The 21,472-nt window shown below is 35.2% G+C and overlaps 1 protein-coding gene across 2 annotated transcripts in view; it reads right to left on the reverse strand.

Moving 5' to 3' along the window:
* LOC116168604 (dopamine D2-like receptor) overlaps window positions 1–12,562 on the reverse strand; it is a 44,054-nt gene extending 31,492 nt beyond the window's left edge. For both annotated transcript variants that reach the window (XM_031484531.1, XM_031484530.1), the window contains exon 1: window positions 12,454–12,562. In XM_031484531.1, the coding sequence (XP_031340391.1) occupies window positions 12,454–12,512 (59 nt within the window). In that variant the 5' untranslated portion in view covers window positions 12,513–12,562. The remainder of the gene's footprint in view (window positions 1–12,453) is intronic.
* Between the last annotated feature and the right edge of the window lie 8,910 nt (window positions 12,563–21,472).

A 21,472-nucleotide genomic window follows, 5' to 3' on the forward strand; every position in this document is an offset into this window, starting at 1 on the left:
AAAAGGGATTGGGAATTCTATGGGATTGTAACAAGAGCGCTTATTTGCGTAAATAATTTGCAATTTTTCCTTGTCTGATTTTGGTTTTCAATTACACGCTGGAAATTGGTCGTATTGTTACTTCTGCAACTTTGCAAATTAAGCGGATCATGGTCAAAATAAGTGGAATGGGATTTTTAACTATATTTTCTAAACTACTAGCACTTTTTGATAACAATTAGCTGTAATACCTTGTAAAATTAACTTAAATGAGCTTCGCAGACACAGCCAGCCAGATTGACAAAATGTTGTGGGATTTTCGAGGTTTCGACACGAGGGGATTCTGTCGATTCTGGATTACGATAGCAAGGTGGACAGGGGCCACGTAACGTGGAAATGGAACGGAAAAATGGACACGCGTATTCAGAGGGGGGCTGAAGGGGCTGCAGCCCCCCCCCCCCCCCCCCCCGAAAAGTTGCCAATCATCTTAATATTTTCTGCCAATAAGGAAAGGATATATTGGCCGTGCTTCCGGTTACTACAGCGACGGCGGAGCGGAGTTTTTCAACACTCAGGCTATTAAAAACGTACTTGCGCAGCACGACATCGGGCGCTAGACTCACAGGGCTCGCATTATTAGCAATCCATAGAGATATTGTGATTACCGATGACATGGTAATTGATAAATTCGTAGAATGTAAAAAAAATAGGATATTAAATTTCGTCTTGTAAAAATTGTTTTATGTATTTAAAAGTTCGAGCCCCCCCCGAACAAAATTTCTGGATACGCCACTGGCCACGTTCACTTAGGCTTCAAATTCGAGCCCTTTGTACTACGTCCCTTACTAGACTCAACTGCATTCAAACCATCCCACACATGAGAGGAAGTCTTGTCTTGTGCATTGAGATAATGCTCTTAATCTTGTTCCCAATGATCTTGGTGCATGAATTACTATTTTGACATGTTTTGATCAAAATCGCGTGATAGAAATTTATCAGCTCCAACTTTGCGTACTGTAAGCTCAGGTTCGTGAGGAATAAGATGCAGTACAGCTTAATTGTATCCGGTAGTTGGCAAAGAAAGCGATAATGTGTAAAGGAGAATTAATGGGTCATAAAACAGCAAAATTTAATTCGTTTTGAGCCGTCGAAGGGAGCCATTTTTGAAATTCGTCAGTTTTACGCTTGTAGTTGAAAAAGAGTAAATTTCGGAAACGAAAATAATACGATTAACAGAGATTCCACTGAATGCCAAGAATTGGATACGCTTTCAGCTTGTGCCAAATTTATGCCGAAAATAGCTTACAGGGTGTTTTTTTCTAGATCCAAAGTTACAAAACTTCATATTAAAAAATCTCACTGTTTTTAAATGGAATACCCTGTATATTTTTCATATTCATATTTTAGCTCCTCCAAACCCTTCAACTTTTGATAATAATGTCATATACCTATCTCTGATAGTTTTCGAAATATCTTGGTTTTCCTGGGTTTTATATTCTATTCTTGAATAAGTTATATGTAATTTACATAATAGTGAGGTGGCCATGCAAAAAAAGGCAATTTTTATCTGCCTCGTTCAAAGCTAAAATCATATTAATTAATTAATTTTTCTAATAATTCATTCAAGTCTATAAAAACTGGAGAATAAATTTGATAGTAAAAACATAAACAAATATCTTGGTTTTTGTACTTTTTATATTTTAGTCTGAAATAAGTTCTAATTTACATAATAACGAGGTGAATATAGAAAAAATTGAAACTAATATCACTGACTGGATGACATTAGGAGTTAAATTAAATTTGCTTTTACTTGTTTTCCAGTTTTTGGACTGAAAATAAATTGTTTGAAAAATAAATTAATTGATATGATTTTCGTTTTGGGCGAGATAGATCAAAATTGCCTTTTTTTGCATGGCCACCTCACTATTATGTAAATTACATATAACTTATTTAAGATTAGAATATAAAACCCAGGAAAACCAAGATATTTCGAAAACTATCAGAGATAGGTATAGGACATTATTATCAAAAGTTGAAGGTTTTTGGAGGAGCTAAGTGATGACAAAAAAATATGCAGGGTGTTCCACTTAAAAAAAGTTATATTTTGTAATATGAAGTTTTGCAACTTTGGACCTACCAAAATAAACACCCTGTAAGCTATATTTTTAATCTTTCATAGTAGATGTAATTATTTGACTTTTACGTAACCCACGATAAAAGATATAAAACCTGGAATCAAAATTTAAGTAATAATTTTGACAATATACTGACGCTTGCAAATGCCCAATTTTTCTTGCATTCGAATTAATTTTAAAACTACTAGCTTTTCGGATATTAACCATATAATAAAAAAGACGTACAATTACACGTAGAATTCAAAAATGCATTCAAATACTGGGGGTTCTATTAAAAAAAATGTACCATTTGGGCGCCCTACTTTGTGGGCGCACCCTGTATAATTCCAAATATGTTTAAAATGTGGAGAATATTCAACCATATCATGATACAAAACACTCTATCGAAAAATCTTGTCTTCAAGGCATTAAGTTATGCCACAGATTTATCTGTGGTTATGCCGCGCAATCGTTGACTCACCCTGTACACATTGATTATGTATACCATATTAGGCTACCAGTAAAAAATAAATGTAGATATTAGGTGAGTTCAAATAAAGCACTAATTTCATCTATTTACAAAGCTATGATGAAGATAGATACTATTCATAGAATAGCAATTAACATATTCCATACAATTGAAATGAAAGGTAAAAAAAATAAAATTTTCAGTGACTTTTTGTTCCTTATTTCATCGCAAGTATTTTTAAATACAAGTCGTAGCAGTCGACGATTTCCTTTTAAGTGGGGAAGTTAAAAGATGATTTCGCTTTCACCGAACCGATTTATATGTAAAAAGGGAATTTACAAGAATGCTATTTTCGATAAAAAATAAATTAATTTCTCCCTTGTAGATTACTTCAACGTCACGCTTAGAAAAATTAATAACTGGAAGCAATAATTCATTAGAAGTTAATTGAGAAACGGGAGGATAAAAGAAAATCGATAATATTTTATTTCCTGATTTATGTTCAAGAAGTATTAGGCTTTCAAAGTTATTTGACCCTTTACTCTTCGCATTTCAATAATCGGGAATAATAAAATCTCATGCGTGAGGGAAATTATTCATCCATCACTCGCTTTCAATTTGTTGAATGTAAAATTTGTATTTACTTCTTTGTAAGTAAAGATGTTCCCTCTTTGCCGAATACTCGTAAAACTTTACGTCACATTGTTCAACACGTCCTCCTTTTTATTAGTCTACCGACAGGTTGTCAATTTTAATAAAAAGTCCAATATAAAAACGGCCCTCCCCGTTTATTTTCTAAATTATCATAAGGATAAGTACTTTTCTACCGCCATGTGTGACTAATGCGAATCCCATATACAGGGTGCGTCCGATATTTTTCATTCTTTGTCATTTTCGAATATTCCCCCATAAATTCCTATCCACATTCATAGGGACAGGGTGGCTATTACTTTTATACCCATTCTATAGTTACAAGTAGTCTGTAGATCAGGATTAATTCATTCTAAATTTACAGCCCAATGAACTGCACAGGTGAACATTACACATTACAATCCAGACTATTCCACACCCTTTCAGAAAGGGTTTAGTTGGGTCACTGCCAATTTTCAGCACGACTTGTAAATAAATCTGGTGATTGTTGAATACAAAGTAATGATTTCTATAGATGCATGTACCGGGGATCCTAAACTTTACGGAAATTTAACAACCGAAAAAGGGAAATACCTTTAGTATGGTCATAGATTAAATGTTTAACTTAGACAGTACATTCTTCGTATAACTTTATTACCGGATTAAGCGACTGAGATTGAAGAGAAAATTGAATTCAATACTGCATATAGGATTAGGTAAATTTTGCGGGAATGCAATTGCATTAGGTGTTACCGTTACCGTCGCTTATTTGAGGCGATAAAGTGTTCCTTATATTCAATTGCATGGCATTAGTTGAATTGTCAAAGGTTCACTTGCAGAAAAATTATTTTCACGTCCACCGTTGCATAAAGAGAGACCGAACTGCACCTACTCATAAATTTGGCTTAACCGTTCCTTTTCAATGGCTTTTAATTTCTTTAATTTTTATAAACAAGGATGAACCTGGGCGTGACAGTTAATTAATTATGAAGCGCTTTTCCCCTTTTACAGTTCTATCCTCTCTTTTTATTTTCATTATTTTTTAACTAACTTCATTTCACTGATAGTCTAAAGTAAAGTATTTTGAAAAGCGAGACGACGATTCCAATTCCTTACTAGAAATTAAGAATTTAAAAGTTAAATTAAATACTGGCACATTTTCCTCTACGTTGCTTTGTAAGTGTCGTTAGCTACCCCTTACTTCGTTATAAATTAAAATAAAAAGTCAGTTCCTTCGACAAACTGCTATCGTACATTAATGCAAAAATAAAATATATACCTACATATTCTGACGAGCAATCAGAGGTTGACGACTGCCTAGATCTTATGTTTCCCCAAACTACTTGTAATAAATTATATAATTCAACTGTATAGGAGTTACATGTGGAGTATAATTTATACACGGAGCACCAATGAAGTATGAAGGAAGAGGAGGCCAAAGCAAACGTTCCTCTTCCAAATTAATAGAGGGCTGGGGTTGTAGGATAATTCGCGCCCAAGCAATTCGCTCTCAGAACCATTTGGTCCCAGAACAATGTGCTCCAAATTCGCTCCCAGGTAAACTTCTCCCGCAAAAACTGCATGTTGAGACAAATGGTTTATGAAATATTGAAAAATTAAATTAGATTTTTTCATAAATTCCAGAGAAGTCAAAAACAGTTAATTTCAGTTCAAGTAACCGATTTTCCAGGATTAACACATATTAAGAAAAATTCTAAAATTGACTAAATTTTTTTCAATTTGAGAGATGCAGTGGTCTCGAACAACTTCCGATTTATCACACAAATTTTCATTAACACCAGAAATAAATGTTGGAGGAGAAATCTGACATGAAAAATTGAAAACTCGATCTGGGTTGCACAAAGGATTCAAATAAACACATTAACAATTAATTATTGATTGACAATGACAAAAATTTATTTACGATGTTGTATATGAAACAAAAAACAAAATCCCTGAATAAAAGAAAAGCTTACGATAAACGATAAATAAAATAAAAAATCTAAAAGTTTACAGTTTGTTTTTTTAAGAATCCGAATAATCTGGTCGTATCAAAGACATAAAAACACTATCCGATATTTAGCGTGAATAAATTTACACGCTCTTTACCGTTGCGATAACTAACAGCTAGCAGCAGCAGCCTCGTTCTTACGTTGACTCGAGTATTTAAAGAAACACCATTTCCACTATATAAAATAAACTCCTTGTTCAGGATTTTCAAAAAGCGGGCAATTAAAATTAGGCTTTATAACGCCAGTTTCGAAAGAACGCTAAAAATAATGCACAATTCTTCGAAACTCTTAACAGCGATAAAAATGCGTGCGTTAATTAAATTTCGCTTGATAAGAACACTCCTTATCGCTAACGACCAGATGTGACCTTTTTAAATAACGAAAACTTGACAAAATGTGTCTAACTTAATGCATCCTATTTAAATTAAATAAATTACAAAAGCGAGATATATATATCGCAATTACAAACAATTCTAAAAGGGAAAATAGAAAACAATTAAAGCATGTGGAAATATAACAGTAGAAATTAAAAACCAAAAGGTTTCCCGTGTATACAGGATTTATGGTAGGTTTAAGGCAGGGACCCGGACCCAAATAAAATATCGGTTCCAGTTCTGTTCATATTTAAGCGAAAATATTTATAACAGTTTCAGTCCGATTTTGGTTCTAAACAGATAACGGTTCGGTTCTGCGGTCCAGAACGGATCTTTTTGGTTCTATTCTTTTAGAAAATATGCCGCGTTTAAAAAATTCATTATAACAACGTGACTTGTTAGTTGTAAAAAAGAAGCAAAAATCCAACGATGGCAATCATGGAGCTATTTTGTTAATTTTCAGGACGTGTTTGCCGGCGCGTCCTTCCACTTCCAATAACCTGTAAACCGTAAAAAACCGAAAATAACGAAAAAATAAAGGGTTCCGGTCTCAATAAGTTTCCATTTCTGAAGGAATAACGGTTTCGGTTCGGTTTTCGGTCCAGAAAAAAATACCGGTTTCGGTTCTTTTTCGGTCCGGTCCGGGTCCCTGGTTTAAGGGGTGGGAAAAGTAGAAAAGTTTACAGGGGAAATGAAAATACACCTGATGATTTTCTTAAAGAATTTAGAAGTGTTAGTTAGGTATATTACGCGTGTCTTGGGGTACAGTTTACGGAATATAAGGAGGTGAATTTGATTAGGAGTGTAATGAAATGATATGCTCACATTTGGTAAGACATGGTAGTTGATAAAAGTAAACGTTTTGAAACGTTTGAAGAAAATTTTAGGAAACAATACTAGTGGCAATAAGAAAAAACTAAAATCACTCAACTTCGTGTAGTGAAATACAACAAGAACGATAGTAAATAAATCGGTTTTATTTACTAAATTAGCACACCATTTTGAAGAAGGAATGCGGTTGAAAGTGATTAAAGAAAATTTACTGACAATTTTAAAATGGCACTATTTGGCAGATGAGATAAGGGAAGATTATTACGACTATAATGTAAAGCAACAAGGATTTTTTATTACACCAGCACGGGTGAAGCGAACCAATATTGGGGTAATCGGGAATTTGGAGAATGGGAATAATTATAAGATGTATTGGGGAAAATATTGGGATAATAAGGGATGCAACAGAAATAGAAAATGTAATTACAGTGTGGCTAATGAAAATCAATACTGCAAAGAACAATGGAGGTTAATAGACAACGTGATTCAAGAGTAAAAAGGGGCCGGAAATGTACAATTTTTGAAAAATCTTTGAAAAGAACTGAGGCGAAAAACCGAAAAAATGCACATAGAAGGAGCTAACGGGAACCATTCATTTCCGACCGTTTAAGCTAGGGAAAATGAAAACGAGCTTTGACATGTTTAGTTTCTCGGTGATATCTCAGTTCTTTTAAAAGATTTCTCAAAAATCTCAAAAGGGTTTTTTTAGTCACAAAAAGGGGCAACGTCGAGAATAAATCAATCACCTTTAATTTACCGCAAGGTGCATGTATGTACTTTCCGAGAAGTGCGCTGCTTAATTTTTCATACCTAATTTTGTCGATTCTATAACCATGGTTATTACACCTACGCCAGCCTTGAGTAACATTTTTCACAATTGACGGTAAGCACTGTTCTAGGTTTATCATTAATAACACAGGATATATTATAGCTAGGCCTGATGATGGCATTTCGCCGAAATCGGTCGTCACAGAAAATATAAAATAAACGTTATAACAAATTCGATTTTATTTACCAGTCTTATCATAACGTTTTCGACAATTATTTTTATCAAAAATAACATTTTTCACTCATAAGATATTAATAAAAGACGAATTCGGATAAAGTAATCTTCCGTTTTATAAAAAATGAGGATCACACGGTGTTTTATTGGACTCTGCACATTAAAACCTCGCTCCCTTCGGTCGCTCGGATTTGAAATGGACATCGTCCTTTACAGCATCCATAAAACACCTAGTTATCACAGCTATAAATCTATACTGTGCAAAATTGCCATCTCTTAAAGTAGTAGGTACTGCTTTACTTGTCATTATGAAAACGAGGGCACACATTTTATTTGCACGATGACTGCATATACAGAGTGGTTAATAAAGATGGAACCAATGCGCTGGTGTGAAAACGGTTGGAGATATCGGCTTGAAAGTTTTAGGACTTAAATAAGATGTGTTTGTGCGTATTCTAGCATGAAAAGGAAATTTTGTTTTGTATGGATTTTTGACACGGCCGCCATTTTGTTTTCTTAAAATGGCAACATAGGTTTTGCAACACATCGTTGGAAAGCTTATTTTACCTTCATTACGAATATGTAATAAGAAAAATCTGTGGTAATATTAATCTTAAAGGTGTGCTCGTCTGATCTAATTTAGTGAAAATGGTACAAATGTTACAAAAGTGCTAGTCGTGTAAAAATTGAGCAACATTGCCTTTGACTGCCCTACAGATACATTTTATCCGTAGTTTCATGAAACTTTTCTAGCATAACACTCAAGTAACCGAGTTAAGCAGTTTATTTCACCGATAGAGTGAATTAGTGTTACGGATAACAAGTTAACTCTGCACGTGACGAACGCGTAAAGTGGAATTAAGAACTAAAAGCAGTAGGAAAAATCAGCACAATGGAAACTCTTCCGAACAAATCCAAGTAACCATAAAAATGAAGCTTCTAACGTTCCTTGATGGCACATCAAATACTAGACTTGTGTCAGTTTCAGACATATTTGTATTTACTTGAGTGTTTATAGAGTTTTAAATGTCTCGACATCGTGCTAAATCTGAAACAAACACAAACATTTGTATGTTAATCCACCACTTCGTTATACTGTAAGAGGGCGTATTTTGGCGAGAGTACAGTTTTATTTATGTTTTTCAAACATATGTTTGGAAATAAAGGCATATTTCGATAAATAAAGTTTCAGTGTAATTTACGTTGCATAACATTTATTAGGCGAGACCCGACCAAATTATGCATGAAGATTAATTTTCGCTCGGATCTTGAAATTTAAATTATGTAGCAAAGAAATTTAAGCCGAAATTTTAATTAAAGTGCAAATATGTTTGTTGTTTACGCAAGTAAGCGTATATTACCAATCTGGGCGATAATTACCAGTATTTATTTATGAGAAATGTTTTCATAGAATACACATTTATCTTTTTAATTGAATGCTAACAAAATCGGCAAGTACGCCATTAAAATTTTAGTAGGTCATAAAATATTAAATAATCTTCGTTGTTGTGTAGTACCTATACAGACGGAGTCTTATCTCTGAGTATTTTTACTTCATCCAAGATTATGGTAAAAGTAAGTGATACTTCCGATCGGATAAAAACATTATAATTCATGAAATGTATAAAACGTGTAGTGTGGATTAGTCCAGGTAACGAATGAAAATGCTCGGTATGATTGGAAGCGGAATGTTTGACTTCAGAACCTTGTTTGGACCCCTTCGGAGGTAACCATACTCAAACTCCCCGGGATTTCCACTGGAGCCTTCCTGGGGGAGGGGCGCAAAGGTCAACATTTTCGGTTTTTCTTGAAAACGGTGCCTTGTAGGAAAAAAATTGTTTATTATCAAAATGAAGGCACATAAAATAATCAACCATTTTGGTTATACACTTTTTCGAAATCCCCAACCGTTTCCGAGATATAAGCTCCGGAAATTCGGAAATATTCCTTTTCGAAAATATAGCTCCTTCCCAAATTATCGTTAACCGGTCAAAAGTTACAGCATTTTTAAAATTTCCTGAAATGTTTTATCATGTTTTATATGCAACGATTTCAAGGATTTCTCATCTACACTCTTACTATTTATCCATTTTAACTTCTATTTCTGATATAAGGACACTAAATAGCCATCCAAGTTGGGAATATATCCACCAAAAATCTAGTTTAATAATTATTGCGTGATTAAATATTACGTAGGTAATAGAATATTGGCAAAGAAAGTTGTAAAAAAGTGTAGGTTCCAATAATGGACTTCATGCATTTATCTGTGTCATGAGTAGTGGACGTGGATTTTTTGAGTCTTTTCTGGCGGGATGGAGCGGGCTGTTCTTCCTCGAGTGGAGCGTCTTCCGGTTCAGATGGAGGTAAAACCTACACGATTTCGACATCGTCTATGTCCTCTTCGCCCTCTTCCTCTTCCGGGAGAGGTATTCCAGTCAAAAAAATTCCATGCCACTTATGACAGATGGTTCCGCAACGCATGGAGCTCTTCTTGCCCCTTATCTCGCAGAACTGCAGTCTGTCGTATACATCTGCAGAAAATACAGGGGGTTATTCCTTCAGGTGCAGCTGGATCCGTTGTACGGACTGGTACCAGGTGGTTGTTGTGATCTTTCCCAGCCCTATTGCTCGGGGGAGAGGTCGTTCACCAGCCACTGCTGGAACTGGTACACTCAAACGCTGTGTGCCGTTTCCTCGGATCGTGGGAGGGGCTTCACCGCGTACACAGATTTCAGGAAGCATTCATGGCGATAGCTATTAAGGGACGACTCCTTCTGCTTTGCTGAGTGGCTTCATGGGTGGAGATGGGGTTTCAAAAGACGGCTACTGATTCACGGATGTCTGCATGCTTTTGAAGCATTTTACAAAAGGCCACTTTACTCCTAAATGCTGCCGATATGGAGAATGCATGAAGGAAAAGAATCCCTCCTAGGTCGAGTTTGTGCATATCTTGAGTGGAGTATCAGGTGGTTGGAATTCTTCCATGGCTGGGTTTGACAAAAGCTATGTCGCGCTCGGGTGTAGTTTTGACCATGAAGAGGACTGCTAAATGAATATCTTCTCCAATTAGAGCGACTGGAGATACTTGAGACTTCAGCATTGCCTCAGAGATCTCTAAAAATAACCACCGGCCTGTCACAGAGAGTTCTGTTTTGTGGCAATAGTCCTTTTGTTGCTGTTCGCAATTCTTGCATTGAGAACTGGCCCTCACTGTTACCTTCCATGTATTCGCATATATCACTTATAGCTTGAACATAGAGATCAGAGGTATCGCCTTCACCTGAAGGTTTGTATAATGACTGGAAAAATGATTTGCGACAATCTTCCTGGTATTTGGCTACCTCTGCATCCAAATCATTAATTGACTGCAAACGACAGACGACCTCAGGGCCCCATTCATTTTGTCTTGCATCCCCTGCCTCAATACATAATATGAAGCCATTGGGACGATGAAGGGCAATCTTATTTCACAAAAACACTTGGAAATACTTGATCGTGAAACACCAATTAACTAATCATAGCTGCCAGCTGCTAACAACACCTAGATGCCAGTTGTGTCATACCAATATGGCAGATCTGCTGTCGCGCGGTAACTGTCGTGTCCCCCCCCCCCCCTTTATATTTTACCACCATGGTTCAGAGCCCCCTTTCAGTGATATACGTAATCGTCCAATAATTATATTGTAAATGATTTAGTACCTCAGATTTAACTCGTATAGGGTGAGAATTAAGCAAACGAATTAACTATTAAATACGGCCGTCTGCGTTAATAAGAAACCATTTTGTAGGCGTTCTTTAATTAATAAGGAATAGGGAACAATTTTGAGGATTGGTGATTTAGCACTTAGCGAGTTCAGTGCGTGATCCTTAGAGAAAATTAAAACTAATATATTCGCGGCGGTTTATTTTTCGCTAGCAAAATTCAGATGTGTCGCCGTTAGTGACCAAAAGGGGATTAAACTTAATTGTTGAAATACGTAACTCTGAAATTAGTACAAGCGGTGGCTGTTGAAAAAACAATAACCGAATTATAGAGTGAAAAAACGTTTGGTGGTGTTCACACTCATTTCAAAAATCCGTTAATAATAAGCATTTCCGCGGTTTGCATGCTTGCAATTTATGAATACGAGGATTAACTACACCCTCGAATTTTTTATTTTGCTGGAGGATTTTTTCCACTTGCTGTTCTAGGATTTATTTTCTCCGTATCATTGTAAGGAGGACATTCCGAACTTGTTATTGTGCTAGCAGTATTTACAGTTACGAGATCATTCGCTGTACAGTGATAACCATTTTGTCATTGTGAAATCAGGGGTTAAATACCTGTAAGAAAAATTGTCATAATGTTTGAAAAATTGGTTAAAGTAAGACTTGCATCTCCGGTTTCTTAGATATATAAACCGTTAGGAAAATTTGAAGATTTTTGTATTGAAAATTGGGTTTGATAAAAAAATCAGTTTATCGTTTAAAGTTGATTTGTTCCAAGTTCAGGGTAGGAAATCCCAAATTCATGGGTCCAATATATACAACTACCTCTAATTTTTGTTCCAATCAATACTGGGTATTTTAGCAAAATATATTTTTACCTCTATCAGACCGGTTTCCCGATAATTCTATTGCAGAAATCTCACACCAGTTGAGCCACATAGGGAAACTTCTACACGTGCATGCGTTGGTTATGGAGGTGGGGTTGTAGATTTTAAATAGTGCGCCATTTTAATTGAACACAGTGAGACAACAGATAGGTAACTAACCAAACGGTACAATTTGAGGGGTTTGATATTTTTTGTCAACTTTCCGAAAAGTGGTTTATTTGGGGGTAAAAATTTTAGTTGGAACCTATAATCTTACGAAACAAATGGTCTGTAGCTTTTTGTGTTCCTATTCCGATTTACTACTTGCTCATTAACACTTTTATCACATAATTTTTCTAGTATAGGCTTTCCGTATCAGCAATAAATTAAAATGAACTGTATTAATTTAGCATGCATATCCTTCTAAATTAACTTGCAGAAAGTTTCCAAAAGGAAGATGTACTTACCTATCTATGGAAATTGCTACTAAGTTAAAAATGGAGGACGTTGAACACGTGACATCCATCGCTATATAAAAATCACAAACGAAGCTGGGCAAACTCCATGCTCCATTCACCTGAAACGAAAAAAATACAATTAACGCTAAAAACTTTAATTAGGAGCTTAGTTCTGTGATAAAGGCCGCGATTATTTGTAAATGTTCTTCCTAGGGCATGCGATTTCTAGACCTAGACCTTTCAGATACGAACAGCGATAAAGGAGAAAATCATTCAGATAAATTCTATAAAGATACAATCACTTTTGTGGCAAGTTTGTGTAATGGCTTCTGTAATTGGAAATATATAACGCTATGTGAACGACATTACGTCTAAAAGAATTTATGTTGCTTTACTTTATAGTCGTAATACGATTCCAACAACTTCAACATCAAACGGGCACCTTGTCGAATTTTAATTTCCGCACCTTGTGCCGAGCGAAGGTGAAATAAAAATGAAACAAGGTAGGTACTATAAATTGATACGACCACAAAAGATTGTTCCAAAGCAATAACTTTCAACATAATGCTCTCGATTGATTCATAACTTTTAAAGTTTGGTTGACAGTTTTGGTAGTAATTTATCATGGATATGTGGGAGGAACATGAATTATGGCAGGTTGCCGTCATTTCCCTCACACGTCTATCAACGCAATCGATACTTACAATTTAATTAATAATAATTCCGTGTGCTTGATTATAAAGCTTTGCTAGTTAACTCCACATAATTAAATGAATTAATAAGTCAAAAAGCGTACACAATTTTCAGGTACCTATGTGTGTAGATGAGAGAGTGATAATTGCGGATTTAACTGAGAGTTTTATTTTATGAATGATGTTTTGGGATGACAATAAAGTTTCTCCTTGCAAACAATTGTTAAATGTTATAAAAACAACGTTAGCATACTCATTACTGCAACGGTAGTCTTGTAATATTGTCCAAACTTACATTTACCTTACTAAATTTTGTACGTAAAAGTTATCAATTAAATGATTAAATCTCGCTTCCTCTGTGTTGCCTTACTGCTGGTTGTGCAAAACTATTCTCTTGAAAAACCCATTCTCCTGATGCTTATATTATCGGACATTACAAGATCTCATTCATACCTATAAGCAATAAGCATCTAAATTGCTAGAAAGCGCAATGAAAATGCAAATCAGGATGTTTTAAATGAAAATGACATTCCAGTAAATAATTTGCAGACGGGTTTTAGGCGTGGGGTGGATCTCTAGTATTACATCATGCCATACAGCAGAAACGGCTATACCTGTATAACACTTTGTGACACTTTTATGTGCGTAAAATGAACGTTTTCGGGATATTCCTTATCAAAGCTCCTTTTCGGACATCGAGAGCTTAAAGTATAAATCACTTTATAATCAAAGTTGGAAGGTACCTGTAAAGATTCTTTGAAGAACGTCAGAAGAAGAATAATTAATAATAATAATAATAAGCCATTTATTGGACATACTTCCACCTCAATAATATATAATTACAAAACAAAAAACAATTTAAAAAAAAAGAAGAAAAGGAGTGTCCAAAGGGACGAAGTTCAGTCTCAGGCGACTGTTCTACCACTTAATCCCAAGATGAGAGTAAATTACTGTCTGCTAATTAGGAAATGGCGTACATGTAGCTTAAAATGATCAGAGGCTAAGGTTTTAAACGAATCAGGTAACTCATTATAATACTTCGCAATATTATATGAAAAAGATCGCTTGTATAGCTGCGATTTATGGTTAGGTATAATGAGTAAACTTTTATTTCTTAAACAGAAATCATGAAGTTGTGATGAGAACTGTATTTTATTATAGAGATACGAGGGAGTTTTGGTAGTAATTATCTGGTGATATAAACATGCTGCATGTAGCCTTCTTCTGTTATACATGTTCAACCAATTCGTTTCCAACAACTTGTACTCAACTGATTCATACTTACGAATGCCAAAAATTAACCGTAAGCAAGAATTTTGTATTTTTTGAATCCTTTTTTCGGTAGCACTATCAAGACAGGGCCCATACACAGCATCACATAAATTAAATTGGGACAAAACTAGCGATTCACAAAGAAGCATTTTAGTTTTACTGTTTAAAAAGTTTCTTTGGTTATAAATTAGTTTAAGATTACAAATAGCTTTCTTTATTCACAAGGAAATGTGATCTGAAAATCTTAACTTAGAGTCCATCATCAATCCAAGATTTTTAGCGACATCCGAAATCTGAATATTGACACCTTTAACAACAATTGCATTTGAAATACGGCTAGCTACTCTTTGTTTAATTTTGTCTTTCCCAAAAAGCAAGACTGTAGTTGTGTTAGGATTGATGTTTAACCCATGCGATTTGGAAAATTCAACTAAACACTCCACATCTTTATTAATAGCATAGATTGCAGTGCCAATATCATTTTCGTGTGATGCAGTTGGGTGTCATCCGCGTATAAATTATATCTGCATTGTCGTAAACAGCTACCGAAATTACATGTATATATAGTATACAACAAGGGACCAAGAATTGATCCTTGGGGTACACCTCCTGTAATGGGAAGAAACATGGATGTAGCATTATTTAAAATAACTCTTTGCTGACGACAATGTAGGTAATTACCAATAAGTGCGATGGCCGCAGTATCCAATCCAACAAAATGCAAAATTGCTACAAGAGAATAATTAAAACGTGGTGAGGATAAGGTGCCACTATTCCACTCTTCTTTCATTTATAGCGGGAGAGTACAAGCGCTGTTGGCCAAGAGCGCTAACCATAATTTTTGCACAATCATATTCATTAAAATGAAAATTGTATCTCTGCATATATGATCCCTTTTTTGGGTATTATTAACGAGAGCATATAGGGTGGATTTTATATCTGGAACACTGAATATATCTTCAAAACTACAATTTTTCCAAAGAGATTTTTTCATGGTATGAACAATAAATCAATCATCGAAATAAAAGACTAAGGAAGGAGCATATGTATTATTAGCTAGTACTATTAGGTTTCTCAATATGGCGGACGCTCATACGCGCAGAGGCGTACACACATTTAATATATTTAATTTTTTGGATCTGTATCACAACCTGCAAAATGAATGAATGAAGACCATTTTTAGAAATATAACTTGGTTACTACCTATGAAATGTAATTTTTGTTTCTTCTGTAGCTTTTGACCTCGTTATATTACACGATTTACAGCTAACCAGCTAGAACTAGAAGATGCTACAAGTGCAATGGGTTCAGACATAAGGCAACTGACTGTAGCAAAACCACTACCTGTCCCAAATGTGCGAGAGACCATGATCTAGCGAGCTGTAAAGCTTCGGACGCAGAAATCAAATGCAGCAACTGTGCCAACGCCGTTGAGAAACTAAAAATGAAACTGGATGTCCAGCACCCTGGCTGGAGTGTTGACTGTCCAGTTTAGTCCAGAATTGATTTTTTAGGCCATCACCAACACTAATTAAGCAAGGGAATAGGTACGGATCAATGGTCGTGCTACGCACTCGGGATTTTGTTACGTGGCAAATTGACTCGACGTAGGTACTTCTAAGTAAAACATTTGACGAAAACGTGAAAATTTAATCGGCTATTTTTGTGCACTTGGGATATTACTGTTGAAAACAATTAGCTGTAGTTGAAAATAGTTTACTGCAGCTGAGTCTTAAACTTGGATTCTGTAGGCTGCAGGCCATTTCAGTTCGAGTTTTCATAGTCAATCGGTTCTGAGTACTGAGTTAAGGGCTCAGTCAACGACAAAGAAGGGAGGATAGCCCAACACATCCAACTTCGCACTTACCGGGTAACATAAAATGGTAAACAAAGCCAATGAAATCTGCCCCAAAATATGGAGAGTCGGTGAAACCGTCGCGGGCCGTTCGGGTCGTCGGCTCCAGCTGTAGAGATGCTGCAGGTAGTGCAGAACATGCTTAGTAGCCATCCACCTAAATAAGTGTCAGAAAAGTTGGGACCCTTGTCTAGGTTCATTTAACTAAACAAAAAGTAAATGTTTGGAACAAGAATTCTAACACGACTTCAGGCACTCAGGTGTTCTGAAAATTGACAACAAGAAGTGGAACCAAAATGTTCTCTGAACTTTCCAAAAAAAAACCATATGTGGGGGTGCGCAACATACCGCCATTTTGAATTTTAGATCCTTTGTTAGTTTTTCTTCAATAACTCGAAAAGTATAAGCTTTTTCGTAACCACTTATATTTACAAAATGGAAGCTCATTAAATTTCCTACAAAAAATATACAAACAGTTTTTTAGCATTAATCATTTGGACAATATACAGTTCTACTGCAATTCTTGGCCGGACAACGAAAATGGAGAGAAGTCCACGAAATTAGTTGTGTACATACTATGATGAGTTAAGGAACAAAATTGTCGAACAGTTTTTTAAAATAACTTTTCAAACAAAAGTTATACTCATTTGAAGATTGGGCCTTCGGGTTACAAAGTGACCCCCGCCTACTAGCGAGTGATCTAATTTCGCATGTAGTGAATTGCAAATGTCGCAAATAACAAAAAAATAACGATAACCTCTATCAACCCCCCCCCCCCCCCCCCCCCCTATGTCTACTTTCAAAAGATAAAATATCTTCTGAAGGGCGCCTAATTTTTTGCAATCAAAATCTCTTTATAAACAAATAAAGATCTAGTTGTCACATTAATTAATTTGAATATTGTTACTTTGGCTTCCGTATTTTTATTTTTGTTCGTGTTGCGATGTATTCAACTGAAGAAAAAGTTGATAATTGAAATAGTGTCGGTAACAGGTTAAGGAGCGTGAGAGATTTCTTTACTGTTAAGTCAAATCAACAATATTCAAACTAATTAATATGACAGACAGATATTTACTTGTTTTAAAAAGTTAGTTTGGATGCCTAAAATTAGGTATAGGGAAAAACAATATACATAAATCCCTATGTCTACTTCTAAATAGATAGTACTTTTATATATCTTCCCAAATGACGCCCACTTAGCCTAATTTTATTTAATTCCTACATAAGGGCTTAGTGTAAAGAATAGAATAGTGAGACAACCTCCATGTACGTTTTGGAAACCGCATATTTAAGAGTTATAGATGTCGCGTGCGTGTCAATATTACCATCCACTAAAGATTGTCGATTGTCGGTAAAAAAATACAGATGCTTTTACTCGAAATGATTACGCTACTCAACGCTAGTACTGTACAGAAATCTGCAATATGAATGATACAATTAAATTACCGCTCTTTTATAGCAAGGTACACAGCACAATGAAGCTATTGTTCATGAGCGCGGGTATGCGATGATGTCATGCTGTATAAGATTACAATAAATTCTGTATACACACTATTGATTATTTTTGTTGGAAGACTTTTAATCTCCTTCCGTGTTGATAGTCGCTTTCAATATTTATTATGATAATAATAATAAATAATCATTGTGTTTTAATGTCAGATAATAAACCTTATAAAAAAACTTTAAAGCTCTATACGGAACAACTCATACCTTACGTTCTGAATTCCATAATCTCGAATTACGTTTGTGTCCATCCTTTTTACCGCGCCTTAATTCAGAAACAAAGGCGAATTTTGAATTCCGTTTTCGGAAACAGTTAACTAAGGGCTACAGTTCGTCGACATTAAACAGACAAATGGTTAGCTCATGTCAAAGCAAGCGCGTACGCTCAGGCATAGTGTTAAGAATAACACTATTCGTATAATAAATACTGGCACTGCCAAATTTGCCATGACACCACTGACTCAACAATATAGCAACTATTAACTATTGGACAGCTTTGAAAATGGCCTGCTGTATTTTGGTCGAAACATGTGCTCGAGGTAATTGTTCATATTTTCAACAATTATACTTGATGAAGGTTACATCGTTTTGTTTATTTTTGTGAACCTGTACCTTTTTCAGAGATGAACACAATCGATTTTTCATATAGGAATACGTATATTGACAGTACTAAAGTGCTGAATTATGTATTGGAAAATTTGAATCGATTTACTTTATCCGAGACTTCATCTGAAAATCTTAATACTGGAAATTTGCAAATACTGGTATAAACAATTTATCTTATTTTGAATCACAATGTAATTATTTTTGAGAGACCTATGATGACTAAATGAGATATTATTACGTACCTGCCTACGATTCAATGTAAGGATGTCGCATTAACCCTTTAGGCCAAATAAAGTATTTCCCAATTCTAGAATTTCAGAACTGAGCATCTTGTCAAATATGATATTGGCATTCTATGCTTAAAATGGTAAATTTTCTAAAATATGTGCAGACTATAAGAATATGAGTCGAGTGTGAACTTTACTCGGCGTAAGGTAAGTACAAATTGATTTATTTACTTCGGTACACTTCGCAAAAAACTTACCGCTGTTTAATATCCATTCTAAAGCTAAACTTCGATCCTTCGGAAATTTGAACATTGCTAGGTATATTTGGATTTTTTCTTCGATTATTTTCACAATATAAATATTGACATTTATTCCCTGCCATTTCACAGAGAAAGTAAAATTAAAATGTCCTCTATTTAAAAACAAAAGTAAAACTGCTTTATGTAGGTAGGTACCATATTCTATTATTTACAGTTTACACTATTCCATCAGTACCTACATCCGATCAACAACTTTCAACTGTGCTGAGACTATTGAAACGGAGGCTGTGTATAATATTGGTACCGAAAGAATTTTATAATTTATGATTCTTTTGTCTATTTTACCCTCCCTATCTTCTAATGAGGGTGTAAGCTTAAAATCGTAAAACATCCGATACCTAAAATACAATGTAATTGTGAGTCACAGGACGCGGACTAGAAACAGCTTTGCAAATGTAAATACTATTTTAACCCCGTTGTTCATATTCCCCAAACAATAACCCACGCATAATTTCGGAAGTTTTTTATTGATTTGTCTATTGGTGTCAATTGTTAAATTATAGCACTTATAGCGATGGTTGAACAATGACCAAATTTTCTTTAAATATTTAACGTTACGTAACGTAAATTTTCTAAACGCATTTATACAATCTTTGATCAAATGCAGTTATATGCACTCCCAGTTTTTTATACTGAATTCAATATCGACTAGTCCCAGAAAGAAATAGATATTTAAATATCAGTAAGTATGTTTTTTGAATGCAAGAAAGACGTATATTTTGCATAGAATCTTCTCGCTGGACGGATCCTTTTACGTTAGGAAACGCAAATAGTACACGCAGAAAGGCGTTTTAAAAAGTATAGTGCCACAAACAGTCCTCACTTCTGAGAAATGGATACAATAATGAAAAAGTGTATGAAGGCACCTAAATATTGTTATTATTAAGCGGGTTAGCTTTAGTAAAAGCGCCCACCAGTTCTCAAAACGTACCGACTATCTTACGGGCAAAGAGTACCTAATTAAGTATTCTTTGGTACGGCCGACAGTTATGCACTATTTCGAAACAATAATGCCAATAAAAAAATCCGATTTAAAGTAAGTAAGTAAATTCTAAATTTTTTTGTAAATGGTTATACAATTCCAGTTAGGTATTCTGAAAATTTTACGCCCTTAATAGTCCAACAGCCCAGTAGGAAAGTATACCTTGAACGCCCGGACGATTCTAATAATTTTCATAGGATTCGCCATAAAAAGTTGCATTAGAATCGACAACGGTGCCGGCGAAAATCCTGCCGAAAGCAGTTAAAAGAAAATTAAATTCGCCCCTTATTTTTGGAAAATATACTTTATTTTATTTATTTTATATTTTGGTCCGGGAGAAAAAGGTAGTTTAGTATGAATTACCACCCCATTTGTAGTCGCGGTGCCAAGGGTTGCGGCAAGTTGCGCCCCGGCACCGTGACTTTTTCCGATAAAACTCATCCATATGCACCCTTTAGTACTCTTCCTGAACGTCCGGGAGAATAAAGTACGTTTTCCAAAAATAAAGGCCGAATTTAATTTTTTTTAACTGCTTTCGGCAGGATTTTCGCCGGCACCGTTGTCGATTCTAATGCAACTTTTTATGGCGAATCCTATGAAAATTATTAGAATCGTCCGGGCGTTCAAGGTATACTTTCCTACTGGGCTCTTGGACTATAATAAAATTACGTGCAAACGCATGCTTTGTCTCCCTCGCTACGGCACTTGTACGTTTTTGCTATTACGTCTATTACGAGAATCCTATACAAATAGTGTAAAAGTGGATTTTTTGCACTACGCCTGAATCGACTGAAATGATCGTAATTTCACCTTAAACAAATAAAAAGTGGACTTTTGCGCTCCTTATGTCTGTCTGAGTCTCAGAGCAAAGATCTGTAGTATGATCTTTGCTCAGAGTAAGAATCTATATTTCTTACTCTGAGGTCTGAGTCACAAAGGCTCCGGAACTACACTTACATACTTGGTATTGGTGCAATTCGATCAGAAATTAAAAATTATTTCATGTTTGTTTACTCGTTGGCATGAATGTCCATAAGGGCTATTAAAATCGAAAAAACAAATTTGAAAGTGCACTCTTCGCCTCTTGCTTAGCGGCTTAACGAATTTTTCACTTTGTGCCTTTGCGCATGTTTCATCATATCAACCAACAACCCCAAATGAAAACTAAAATTTGATACTATCCTATTCCTGCACCGAGGGATTATAGCATACAGCAGCACTGAATTAAAAAATCCCAATTTTTATATTCAATTATGATAGTTGCATAGGTGTATTGTAGTGAAAATACCTCGAACAACACACGTGCTCTACATCTTTTACTTTTAGCGCTTTTCTCGAAGCAAAATGTCAAATAATGCCAGATAAACAGGAACAGTAGTAATGCGTAACGTAACCTTCACCTTACTTTTAATCTTTATTTGCAGAATGTGATTTAAACTGAAGGCAGTTAAAATAAAAGAACAAAGGAGCATTATTTCTGCGATCTTTTTAACTACATCTTTCTCTTTCATATGTAACAAAGTGAAATGAAAAATTATAATAAATAGATCGTTGAAAAAAGCGTCACCTTA

Source organism: Photinus pyralis, unplaced genomic scaffold, assembly GCF_008802855.1.
Source record: "Photinus pyralis isolate 1611_PpyrPB1 unplaced genomic scaffold, Ppyr1.3 Ppyr1.4_LG4, whole genome shotgun sequence".
Classification (NCBI taxonomy): Eukaryota; Metazoa; Arthropoda; class Insecta; order Coleoptera; family Lampyridae; genus Photinus; species Photinus pyralis.